At 36.9% G+C, this 14,336-nt stretch overlaps 1 protein-coding gene across 1 annotated transcript in view; it reads left to right on the forward strand.

The window, feature by feature from the left end:
• The window catches only part of LOC110452796 (prolactin-releasing peptide receptor-like), a 76,430-nt gene extending 63,457 nt beyond the window's left edge, over nt 1-12,973 (forward strand). The window contains exons 2-3 of the mRNA XM_021501474.1: nt 6,179-6,394; nt 6,999-12,973. Of these exons, the coding sequence (XP_021357149.1) occupies nt 6,179-6,394; nt 6,999-7,340 (558 nt within the window). The 3' untranslated portion in view covers nt 7,341-12,973. The remainder of the gene's footprint in view (nt 1-6,178; nt 6,395-6,998) is intronic.
• The last annotated feature ends 1,363 nt before the right edge of the window (nt 12,974-14,336 follow it).

Here is a 14,336-nt window from a genome sequence, read left to right on the forward strand (position 1 = left end):
ACTCGATCACAAAACCAGTTACAACTACTCGATCACAATCCAGTCACAACTACTCGGTCGCAAAACCAGTCACAACTACTCGATCACAAAACCAGTCACAACTACTCGGTCACAAAACCAGTCACAACTACTCGATCACAAAACCAGTTACAACTACTCAATCACAAAACCAGTTACAACTACTCGATCACAATCCAGTCACAACTACTTGGTCACAAAACCACCCACAACTACTCGATCACAAAACCAGTCACAACTACTCGATCACAAAACCACTTACAAATACTCGGTCACAAAACCAATCACAACTACTCGGTCACAAAACCAATCACAACTACTCATTCACAAAACCAATCACAAGTACTCGATCACAAAATCAATCACAACTACTCGATCACAAAACCAATCACAACTACTCGGTCACAAATCCAATCACAACTACTCGATCCCAAAACCAGTTACAACTACTTGATCACAAAACCAGTCACAACTACTCGGTCACAAAACCAATCACAACTACTGCATTGCAAAACCAGTCACAACTACTGCTTCAACAAAACCAGTCACAACTACTCGTTTACAACAAATCCAGTCACAACTACTCGTTTACAACAAATCCAGTCACAACTACTTTATCACAAAACCAGTTATAACTATTCCATAACAGAACCAGTCAGGGCCACTCCATAACAGAACCAGTCAGGGCTACTCCATAACAGAACCAGTCAGGGCTACTCCATAACAGAACCAATCAGGGCCACTCCATAACAGAACCAGTCACGGCCACTCCATAACAGAACCAGTCAGGGCCGCTCCATAACAGAACCAGCCAGGGCCACTCCATAACAGAACCAGACAGGGCCACTCCATAACAGAACCAGTCAGGCCCACTCCATAACAGAACCAGTCAGGGCCACCCCATAACAGAACCAGTCAGGGCCACTCCATAACAGAACCAATCAGGGCCCCTCCATAACAGAACCAGTCAGGGCCACTCTATAACAGAACCAGTCAGGGCCACTCCATAACAAAACCAGTCAGGGCCACTCCATAACAGAACCAGTCAGGGCCACTCCATAACAGAACCAGTCAGGGCTACTCGATCACAAAAACCAAGTGACAACTTCTCGATCATAAAATCATTCATAACTTTGATAATGCTTACATTTTATTATTATTTCCAAACAGCATTGAGAATATATAACGCTATGGCTAAGGAATAAAATACTCTGAATGCGTTCCCTGGTACAGATATATACCGTAGCTGTGCTGTATAATCATGTTATGAAACAAATATAGAAGTACAACACATTCGTTATTGGTATACAAAACTGTTGTACCTGGACGCAGCACGTGTTGGAGCTTTGCATGCTACGTGTGTGTATATCATTGTAAGAACAGTGTATAAAACACGGATAAAGCCGTTGTTAATAGCCGGGGGTTTAAAGCCTGTTTGATTTATCATGACCGAAGTGTTTATGGAGGCTATTGGCATTTTGTCTTTTCAATAAACATTCGCAGAGTGTTATACAATTCCAATAACGGGTTCCCTTAAATAGGTTCATTGTTTATTGGATAACGATAAATTAACATCACAGAGCGTTATATATGTATATATACATGATTCATAGCCCGAACATTGTAGTGTGATAGACGTAAACCAGTTATACGCGGTACATATTTCAAAGACTACATTCAAAATCGATTGCTAAATAATTCTTATTTCTATTTGAATGCAGTTCTATGTCATGAGAAATATTGACTTTCTGTCTTGGCATCTGAAAATGTCAATAAATTGGAGCTCCGTTGCTAGATTGGTTTTGAATTGTCCTGCTACACATGTTACACTTTTCTTTACGTAAACAACCTGTGGCAGATGTGTTTGTACTACAACAAACTACAAGCAAACTAGAGCACCGGAAAAATCCCTGGACACCGCTCTCATTAGGTAAACAAAGCGTTCGTTTTTGACATGTTGATTAATTTGAGTATACTGGTTATGCTTTTTAGGTAACCAAGTTGTAGTTTTAATCTAAGTGTATCCATTGTATATTGTTCTATGTAATATAAGACAATAGGACCTACGTTTTGTGTGCAAAATTTGATTTCAAACAACATGAACATTACACATTGTACTTCGAAGATTAAAAAGCATGCAGGACTCATAACACTATTGGTACCTCGTTAAATGGAATGGTAATAATGACCAGCCTATATCGTTTAGAGTCTATCGAAAATTTGATTCGTCCATTTTAAAGAGTCTTTATAAGTTTAGTGTCTAGTGTAATGATGATGAGACCATATCGTTAAGTGTCTACTGTAACGCTGGTGAGACCATATCGCTAAGTGTATAATGTAATGATGATGAGACTAAATCGTTAAGTGTCTACTGTAATGCTGATGAGACCATATCGTTAAGTATGTACTGTTATGCTGGTGAGACCATATCGTTAAGTGTCCACTATGATGCTGATGAGACCATATCGTTAAGTATGTACTGTTATGCTGGTGAGCCCATATCGCTAAGTGTATAATGTAATGATGATGAGACTAAATCGTTAATTGTCTACTGTAATGCTGATGAGATCATATCGTTAAGCGTGTACTGTAACGCTGATGAGACCATAACGTTAAGTGTCTACTGTAACGCTGGTGAGGCCATATCGCTAAGTGTATAATGTAATGATGATGAGACTAAATCGTTAAGTGTCTACTGTAATGCTGATGAGACCATATCGTTAAGTGTCCACTGTAATGCTGATGAGACCATATCGTTAAGTGTATACTGTAATACTGATGAGACCATATCATTAAGTGTGTACTGTTATGCTGGTGAGACCATATCGTTAAGTGTCCACTGTAATGCTGATGAGACCATATCCTTAAGTGTATACTACTGTACTGCTGATGAGACCATACCGTTAAGTGTATACTACTGTAATGCTGGTGAGACCATATCGTTAAGTGTCCACTGTAATGCTGATGAGACCATATCGTTAAGTGTCTACTGTAATGCTGGTGAAACCATATCGTTAAGTGTATACTGTAATGCTGATGAGACCATATCGTTAAGTGTCTACTGTAATGCTGATGAGACCATATCGTTAAGTGTCTACTGTAATGCTGATGAGACCATATCGTTAAGTGTCTACTGTAATGCTGATGAGACCATATCGTTAAGTGTCTACTGTAATGCTGATGAGACCATATCGTTAAGTGTCTACTGTAATGCTGATGAGACCATATCGTTAAGTGTCTACTGTAATGCTGATGAGACCATATCGTTAAGTGTCTACTGTAATGCTGATGAGACCATATCCTTAAGTGTATACTACTGTGATGCTGATGAGACCATATCGTTAAGTGTATACTACTGTAATGCTGATGAGACTATATCGTTAAGTGTTTACTGTAATGCTGATGAGACCATATCGTTAAGTGTCTACTGTAATGCTGATGAGACCATATCGTTATGTGTCTACTGCAATGTTGATGAGACCATATCATTAAGTGTATACTGTAATGCTGATGAGACCATATCGTTAAGTGTCTACTGTAATGCTGATGATATCATACCGTTAAGTGTATAATGTAATGGTGATGAGACCATATCGTTAAGTGTATACTACTGTAATGCTGATGAGACCAAATCGTTAGGTGTCTACTGTAATGCTGATGAGACCCTATCGTTAAGTGTATACTGTAATGCTGATGAGACCATCTCGTTAAGTGTCTACTGTAATGCTGATTAGACCAAATCGTTAAGTGTGTACTGTAATGCTGATGAGACCATATCGTTAAGTGTCTACTGTAATGCTGATGAGACCAAATCGTTAAGTGTGTACTGTAATGCTGATGAGACCATATCGTTAAGTGTATACTGTAATGCTGATGAGACCAAATCGTTAGGTGTCTACTGTAATGCTGATGAGACCCTATCGTTAAGTGTATACTGTAATGCTGATGAGACCATATCGTTTAATCTCAATTTAAAATGTTGCTCCTGACGCTTTAGTGTTTATTGTTTCGTTACTGTTTCAAAAATTATTGGGCGATTGTTACACTTGTGAAAAACAAAGGAATTGTATCATATTCTAGTCGCAAATCTACAAATCATGATAGTAATTGATTCCTCCAAATATAACGAGTGCCGTTAGATTTATTTACGCTTTATTTACTCTGTGATGTCCGTTGAAAACCGTCACGTAATCGGTAGGCTGAAGCACATGTTACCGATAGTGTTTTGACAGCTATAGAGCTAGGCTGAGTATAATTTCGTATTTTCTATTGAGAATATTTCCGTTGTATGTTCTGGTGGATAAAGAGTAATTCACGGTCATTTTAGTAAAGGTATGTGAGTTATCAGAGTTATATTTATGTTTTGTTGATATTTATTACGGTTCTACAACGTTAAACAATGTTAATGTTTGTTAGAGGGTATTTCAGCGAATACCAGCCATTTCCAACCATTTCCAACCATTTCCAGCGGTAGTTATAGTGGCACGCGACTTCATTCCAAATTGGAGCAGTTTCTGTCAAAAACTGTCAGTCAGCGTTTGTCTGCCTGGTGTGTTGCTGTGTTTGTCGAGATGTGTGTCAGCGATGGACAAAGAGTTCCGGAGCATGTGTTGTCTTTTTGTGTTAGGTTAGGTGTAGCCTTTGTGCTGTTACGTTTGTATTGAGGGTTTATTATGGTAATTATAATTGATAACGATAATCAGGAAAGTGAACTGGGAATATAGCAATATTTATCAGTATTTCCACAGCCGATAATAGAATTTCATTGTAATATATTCTGCTGTAGATGAGAGTTCACGTTCGTGTGTTTGACCAGAAAATGACTTATGAAAGTATTTTTTTATTAATTATTAGTTATCTAAATATATAATTATATCGAGTTATTGTAGTACTTATGACAGTTATGTGAGTTAATGAACAACAAGTTTTAATTGTTGTCAGGATTACTGTAGATCTATAGCTTACCTTTATGAAGCAATTGGTTATTCTCAGATCAAACATTTCCTGATATTGTTATTGTTAATTCTACCACGTCTGTGATGTAACGACTGTTTTCATTGGTTAAAAAGAGCGCATTATTGAGCGATATACCAAGCGCATGCGAATAACCATTGCACGTGAAATAGTGCGCACGCATGCTGTTCCAACAACCTCCCCGTATTTTATCATGAATTAAAAAAAATAGCATAACTGTCAGGCGGGATCAAAATATTTGACAGGCCGGCCATTCAAAAGATTACACGGATCTATAGACCTAAAGTATGTGGGTCCGTGCAGTGAAAATGGTTATTAAATATTGACATTTAAAATGTACAGGTCTGAAGACAAAATGGTAAATTATTAATTACATCTGATTTTACTTCACTGGGTAGTGCCGTACATTTCACGATGTGTACAGTCTGTGTATGTACTGTCAAGCGTTGATTTCATGTTTTGACGAACGATGTCGATAGCGTGCCAATGTTTGATTGATTGAAATAAACATCGTATCTGACGTCACACGTGTTCAGTTGTTTCTGGTCTGCAAAACGTCGTCTGCTTTCAAAATCAAAGTGATGTCGAGCATTTGCCTACAGTGTACATACCGTGTGTGAAGAACAATGTTGCAAAAAGTAGCATCGGTCTGAACAGTGGTTGCAAAACACAGCTGTCCAGTGAAGCGGCCTTCGTTAATTATTTTTACCAACATTTTCTCATCCTCGTTATATATTCCACCATAATGCACGCACATATGTTGATTATTTCTTAAATATTGTTTATCACAACAATGTTAAGTTCATTGACTCTATTCACAACTCGGATATAGAATTGGATTGTTCCATTCTATAATGTTGTTAGAATTAAGTAGGTTGTATCTGTGAGATTGTTTAATGCGAGAACTGTGTTATCCTGTATGGTGAGAATTGAACTATTTATTATTGTGAGAAAGTACTGATGGAATAGGAGTATTCAAGGGAGTTGTTAATCTAAAGCTGTATGCGAGTGGGAAAACTGTTGTACTCTATAGATTGTTGTCTAATCAATAAATGGTCGAGTTTGTACCTGTAATTCTGTATTATAGTTGTCTATAATTTAATTGTAAGTATTTTTAGCAATAAAAATAAACCTTTATGGTTTGGTGATTATCATGCTAAACTATTTTTGTCTTGTGTTTCCACAGGTGGTGAAGATGCTGGTGATTGTGGTGGTGATGTTTGGTATCTGCTGGCTGCCTATTCACGCTTTCACACTGTTTATAGACTCCCATCCAGAGCTCCTAGCCACAACTGAGGACATCCAGTTCTTCATGGGCATTTATCTCACCGCTCATTGGCTGGCTATGTCTAACAGCTTTGCTAACCCAATCATTTATGGTTTTACAAACGCAAGCTTCAGGGTAAGTATTGTGCATGCATACATAAAATTTAGTTTTTGTCACAGAATTAAATGGTTGGAAGTGTTCAAATGTTTAAAATCACGATATATTATGTTCCTAATTAGACCTTAGCCTATGAACTGAGCTTACATCAAGGGGGACTAAGATGAACAAAGAGTTAAAAGAGATACGAATTGTTAACGTTTTGTTATAAACAAAACTTCGGTATGTAACCGTTGATAGGATTATGAGAAAAGTTTTAAATAAATAGAATATATGCGACATCTAATTCAGCAAATGTCAATTCCTAATACGACACAAAGGTAAATCAAATTTGCTGTTACATGTAGCTTGTATACACGGTAAATTGTAAATTTAAGATTTGACAACATGAAAAGTGTGTGAGGTGTGCTGCAGCTTTTCCTTTTTGAGAATTTACATGTAATTTCGCCTGACTTTAAAAAAGGATTTGTTTTGACTTTTGTAATTTTCTCGGTCCCTGTCCGTTTGCGTTGACTTCCAATGTTATCCCTTTGTGTCGAAGCTGTGGTTTATATTGTTTTGAATCGTAATTTCACATTGTGAATAATTTTCTCAGTTAATTGTGTTAATGTCTGGGTTTCAGGCAGACATGGCAGTCCTCCTCAACAAGTGGTTTCCGTGTTGTTGTTGCTTTAAACACATGATGACACGGACGTATAGCCTGTCAAACTATGATAGTATTATTTACCGAAAACATACAGTGATCAGAGGCGGAAGTATGAAAAACAGCACGGGCACATCAGACTCGTTTAAACGCTCAAGACCCGTACAGTATTTTGGAGACCAACGAAAGGAGTTTCCAGGATTCAGACGAACTAGATCCGAAATGCATGTGAAAAGAATAACAGTGAATGGTGTGCAAAATGGACACGTGTACTCGTTTAAATCACCGTCAACTAAATTAAACGACAGTGTGCCCGAGTGATGTTTGAATTGTAATCTGCTATTCCGTTACAGCGAACAATACATTATATACATTCAAATGTGTATGATGCAGACTTATTATGGAGTCCATTCCACCGGAGGGTTACCTTTCAACATGTGATACTTTTTTTCAGATCCGTGTGCGTGTTTCTAGAAACTTGTGAAAGTTGAGCAATTTGTTATTTGACAGATTTTACGACTGACTTTTCTATTTATGGAACCATTGTACATCTGTTCATCCTTTATGTTGAAAAATGAACATCTTATAAGAGCATTTTGAACATGTGTGTATATTGAACAGCACGTTCATATTTTTTTCTCGCAGAAATTTGCTGATGTTTTTTACGAGGAAAACAGTTCCCTAGGTGCTTCATGTCACAACACCAAAACAAATTACAATTAAAAAGAACTAAAATACACGAATTCAATAGAAAACAAATCGTACATCCAACAACTGTTGATTAATAGCCCGACCTTGTACATCATGCAAGTTCAAATGGGTTATCGCTAGATTATACACATCCGACGTAGACATGTTACTTATTAGATTGATAAAGGTTGCTAAGACGTCTGACTTATACTATAGTAAAAATCCTACATGTGAGATACAGACAGATAAATCTCAACCCATGACAAAGATGTTTGCTTTCATAGAACAAAGTTTTATCAACTACTGAAAAATCTTATCTCATGGATTGAGCTTTCTCTGTTTCAAACGCCAAAGAATGTTTCATTTTACTTTCTTTTTTGACAAATCCTCGCTTCAGCCAGATGTTCGTGACTTCACATCGTTGTTATTCACAGCTTTTGCAAGCTGTCTTGACCAGCAGAGTAGGCAGAACTGTCTAGCACTATTACCAGATCAATATCAGCGTCGTAAGTAAGGGGAAATGTATATATAGTATGATCTCCATCCAATGTCCAATCAATTCACGGGTATTGTTGATGACAATGTACACTGTAGCAGAAAAGAAAATGTGTTTCGATTTTACTTGATGGTCTACACTTTCAAATTAATGCACGGTATCTAGTTAGCTTTTGTTATTTAGAGAATATTCTTTTATTTATAATGAATCTCTCTGAAGCTGAGAAAAATGTGGAATTTATATTGAATTTTTGTCGACATTGTATACATATTTTAAGTTTGTACAATGACTATTAGCTATCTTTTGTCAACGTCAGTATAACAAAGGCTAGATATTGTACAATGATTGATGTACACGTCCATTGACCTATCTATATACATTTACATACGTTTAAACATTGTACTTCTATTGAAATATGTATAAAGTTTACACGTCCATTGACATGTGCATTAAGTACACACTTCCATTTACCTGAGTGTTTTGTGAACACGTCCATTTTCTGTGTATCTAATCTACATGTCCATTGACCAATGAATCTAGAATACACGTCCATTGACGTGTGTATCTAATCTACGTGTACATGTCCATAGACCCATGAATCTAGAATACACGTCCATTGACGTGAGTATCTTATCTACGTGTACATGTCCATGGACCCATGAATCAAATGATCACGTCCATTGACGTGTGTATCTAATCTACATGTGCATGGACCCATGAATCTAATGTACACGTCCATTGAAGTATGTATTTAATCTACATTTCCATGGACCCATGAATCTAATGCACACGTCCATTGACGTATGTATCTAATCTACATGTCCATGGACCCATGAATCTAATGTACACGTCCATTGACGTGTGTATCTAATCTACATGTCGATGGACCCATGAATCTAATGTACACGTCAATTGACGTGTGTATCTAATCTACATGTCCATGGACCAATGAATCTAATGTACACGTCCATTGACGTGTGTATCTAATCTACATGTCCATGGACCAATGAATCTAATGTACACGTCCATTGACGTATGTATCTAATCGACATGTCCATTGAACCATGAATCTAATGTACACATCCATTGACATATGTATCTAATCGACATGTCCATGGACCCACGGATCTAATGTACACGTCCATTGACGTATGTATCCAATCGACATGTCCATTGAACCATGAATCTAATGTACACGTCCATTGACGTGTGTATCTAATATACGTGTACATGCCCATATAGCCATGAATCTAAATTACACATCCATTGACCTATGTATCTAATCGACATGTCCATGGACCCATGAATCTAATGTAGACGTCCGTTGACGTGTGTATCTAATTTACGTGTACATGCCCATATACCCATGAATCTAATTTACACATCCATTGACGTATGTATCTAATCTACATGTCCATGGACCCATGAATATAATGCACACGTTCATTGACGTGTGTATCTAATCTACATGTCCATTGACGTGTGTATCTCATCTACGTGTGCATGCCAATAGACCCATGAAGCTAGTTTACACGTCCATTGACGTGCATATTTAATCTACACTTCCGTTTAATTTTTTTCTTCGTTTACACGTCCATCTAGCTGTTTATTTATTTTACACCTCCATTGACCTATATTTTAGTCTACATATCCATCGACGAACGTATTCCGTTTTCATGTCAATTAACCTGTGTTTTAGTAAAACATTCGATGCATAGGAAGGATTATTTAACCTCGACTGAAGAAAATATCTAGTACATAACTTAAAGACTGTCTGAAGGGGATTGCTTTTGAAAGGTTAATTGATGAACTAATGTTAAGTAATATTAGTAAATAGTCATTATACTATCTTTAAAAGTATGTACTGTTGTCAATGAAAAAAAGGTTAAAATGTATGGTACAACCTTAAAATCGTATGTATACTACCGTATGTCCCCTGGTTACAGTACACATTAGCATCAACATAATACTTGAATAGTGATGGGTGATACAAATCTCGTCACACATGAGTGTATTTTTCCGATATACAAAATAAGCTTTCCTTGTATATGTAATCACTTTTGTGTCAGTGATATAATTTTCAAAGCAAGTTTTTCTTTATTGTGGAACTTTTTGATATTTACATACACGATTACAGATGTTTACATACAGAACGATTTCTCTAATTTGCTGTGAACGTTGTATGATATGTTTCATATTGCTGTAATGGAAACAGTTCCTGCCAAATAGTTCCTAGATTTATAACACCAACACAGAAATGTCCATGATCGTGCCTATTTAGTACGGGAGACTATCAATATGTTGATGTGTAGCTAGTTATAGAGACTCAATTATGTTCTTTGTTTGTGTATTGCATTTTTGTTATTATCACAAGTTATCGAGCATACATTAAGTGCCAAAGAAGCGTATACCCCTACACAGACAAAGAGTTGAGGTCAACAGGCCGATTCCATCAGTCGGACAATGAAAGATTGACCAATGGCAGCCTAATCCCGCATGACCATTTTATCCCGACGTTGATCTCGACATTGAGCTTGATCTTTATTTGATCCAGACGACAATTGTATGCTCGATTACAATTTCACTAGACTTAATCCTTGTCTTCGATCACGATTTGACCTTTTGCTCGATTACAACTTCATTACTACATGTACAATATAACCGCATACATATTCTACCCTTTAGTGCTGACATCAAGCTCAGACCTATCCTACCCTTTAGTGCCGACAGTAAGCTCTGACATATTCTACCCTCTAGTGCTGACATCAAGCTCAGACATATTCTACCCTTTAGTGCCAACATCAAGCTCAGACATATTCTGTCCTTAAGTGCTGACATCAAGCTCAGACATATTCTACCCTTTAGTGATGACATCAAGCTCAGACATATACTACCCTTTAGTGCTGACATCAAGCTCAGACATATTCTACCCTTAAGTGCTGACATTACATTTAACCTCTGACATAATTTCCCCGTTAGTGCTGATATCAAGCTTAGACACAATCTACCCTTTAGTGCCGACATTAAGCTTTGACAAAATCTACTCTTTAGTGCTGACATCAAGCTCTGACAAAATCTACCCTTTAGTGCTGACATCAAACTCAGACAAAATCTATCCTTTAGTGCTGACATCAAGCTCAGACATAATCTACCCTCTAGTGCTGACATTAACCTCAGACATTATCCACCCTCTAGTGCTGAACTTAACCTCAAACATTATCCACCCTCTGGTGCTGATATTAACCTCACACAGTATCCACCCTCTAGTGCTGACATTTACCTCAAACATAATTTTTCCTCTAGTGCAGAACTTAACCTCAAACATTACCTACCCTCTAGTGCTGACATAAACCTCAGACATTATCCACCCTCTAGTGCTGAATTTAACCTCAGACATTATCCACCCTCTAGTGCTGATATTAACATCTGACAGTATCCACCCTCTAGTGCTGACATTAACCTCAGACATAATCTTTCCTCTAGGGCTGCACTTAACCTAAGACATTATCCATACTCTATAGCTGAATTTAACCTCAGACATAATCTACCCTCTAGTGCTGATATTAATCTCATACATTATCCACCCTCTAGTGCTGATATTAACCTCAGACATTATCCAACCTCTAGTGTTGAACTTAACCTCAGACATAATCTACCCTCTAGTGCTGATATTAACCTCATACATTATCCACCCTCTAGTGTTGAACTTAACCTCAGACATTATCCACCCTCTAGTGCTGATATTAACCTCAGACATTATCCACCCTCTAATGCTGAACTTAACCTCAGACATTATCCACCCTCTAGTGCTGACATAAACATCAGCCATAATCCACCCTCTAGTGCTGATATTAACCTATGACATTATCCACCCTCTAGTGCTGAACTTAACCTCAGACATTATCCACCCTCTAGTACTGATATTAATCTCAGACATTATCCACCCTCTAGTGCTGACATTAACCTCAGACATAATCTTTCCTCTAATGCTGAACTTAACCTCAGACATTATCCACCCTCTAGTGCTGAACTTAACCTCAGACATAATCTACCCTCTAGTGCTGATATTAACCTATGACATAATCTACCCTCTAGTACTGATATTAATCTCAGATATAATCTCCCTCTAGTGCTGACATTCACCTCAGCCATACACACCTAGTGCTGACATTTACCTCAGGTATAATCTTCTCGTGCTGACATTAACTTCTCACATTATATTCCCTGTTGTGCTGACACTGACTTCAGGCATAATCCACCCTTTAGTACTGACTTTAACCTCAGACATAATCCACCCACTAGTGCTGAACTTAGCCTAAGACATAATCCACTTTCTTGTGCTGACATAATCCCAAGACGTAACCCTCTAGCGCTGACATAAACCTCAGACGTAGCCCTCTAATGCTGACATAAACCTCAGACATATTCCACCTATAGTGCTTACATTGATACCGTATCTTTTACATTTTAAATTAACACTTGCGTTGGAAATGTTCAAACGAGGCTGCTTTCAATTAAAGCGTAAATGCTATGATATAATTAGGGCATTTGAATAATTCAAGTCTACTGCTTGGCTTGACATGATATACAACGTTTTTTGTCTCAAATTTTAATATCTATTTCTATTGAACAACTACTTAATTATATGTGATTCAAGTCAACAGTGTGAGAATGTGTTTAACAGAAATGCAGATTGTATTTACCCAATTGTTTGTGCTTTCAAATGAAAAAATATGTATAAATCTCTATTAAATTATTTGATTGAACGTTATAAATTTTCATTTGTGATTTATTTTCCAACTGTGTATTAGACATGTAACTGTTTCTAGTACATATACGGGTTGGGTATCAATGGTTGACCAGGAGAGACACTCGTGGTTGGTGTAGTTATCTGTATAACATCAACAATTAATGGCAAAGGTGATAAGAACTTAAACTCATTCAAAGAAATACAAAAAAGGTTATAATAAACCGCTATTATAGACAGGTAAGAGTATTTACAGTTAGCGAAAGACCACATTTTTGATTAGGATACGCCTGCTGCTGATCTATACAATTGATTGGAAGAGAGGCGGTCACGTAGGGAGAATGTAAATCTATTCCAGACTCGATTCTAGGAACATACATAAGAGTAAGCATTGTTTCCATTTATTTGAACACCATTATTGTATAATAACCGTATTAAACTGTTAACGAACCTGACAATATTGTCGTCGCATTTTACATCATGTATCAACTATAAATAGAAAGTTTATTCTACATGATATTATATATGGACAGTTGTGTTGAAAACTGGTAAACTGTTCTTCTGTGTCTTACATAGTTCGAATAATGATCATAAAGTGGTTAGTGTGATGATAGGTAAGTCACATGAATTGTTATGTTTTTCACAAATTACATTTTGAGTATATCAGAAATATCAAACAAGAATTTCAGTGACATGCAAAAAAAGAAAGGATATCACGACCACCAACCAACTAAAGACAAAGGCGAGAGCAAGTGTTCCGGAAGGGTAAGCGTTAAAAACACCACATGTAATACCCGTCAGGAGGTCTCCCGTCAAATCCAATACAATATTTATGTTATCAACGATTATGATCTAAGAAACAATTCTTCAATCTTGGTAGTCAGTTGGATTTCGTATATGGAAATAAGATCGTTAAGATAATAGTAAAATGTCTTCAGTGCAGTTTAATTATTTCAGGAAGAGCTACTGGTTTCCACGTTTGCACAGGTTAGAATGTATATTTAGAAATGTTACAAAATGCAGATAACAGCTTTCCTTAACTCATGAATCTTTTGAAGGAATTGTACTACATACCTCAATTAAAATCATCGTTTGGATTTCCTTCCATTTACTGATAGGATATTGATTACACTATTGTATAATTCTGCGCAACGGCATAGGAGTCCGTGTAAAATATCGTTAAAACTATCCACAAAGGAACAATATAGAAATTCGTGTTTTCTAAAACGAAAGACTTCAGGAGAATGAAATTGACTTTCGTCACCATTGTATATAAATGGATTGCTTATGTCTGAATGTAAAGTTTTATTTTGACAACTTGTTCTAAATATATGTACACAAATTCCCTGACTAAGCAGAATTAAAAATGGATATCACACAATAA

Source organism: Mizuhopecten yessoensis, unplaced genomic scaffold (assembly GCF_002113885.1).
Source record: "Mizuhopecten yessoensis strain PY_sf001 unplaced genomic scaffold, ASM211388v2 scaffold6891, whole genome shotgun sequence".
In the NCBI taxonomy this organism is placed as follows: Eukaryota; Metazoa; Mollusca; class Bivalvia; order Pectinida; family Pectinidae; genus Mizuhopecten; species Mizuhopecten yessoensis.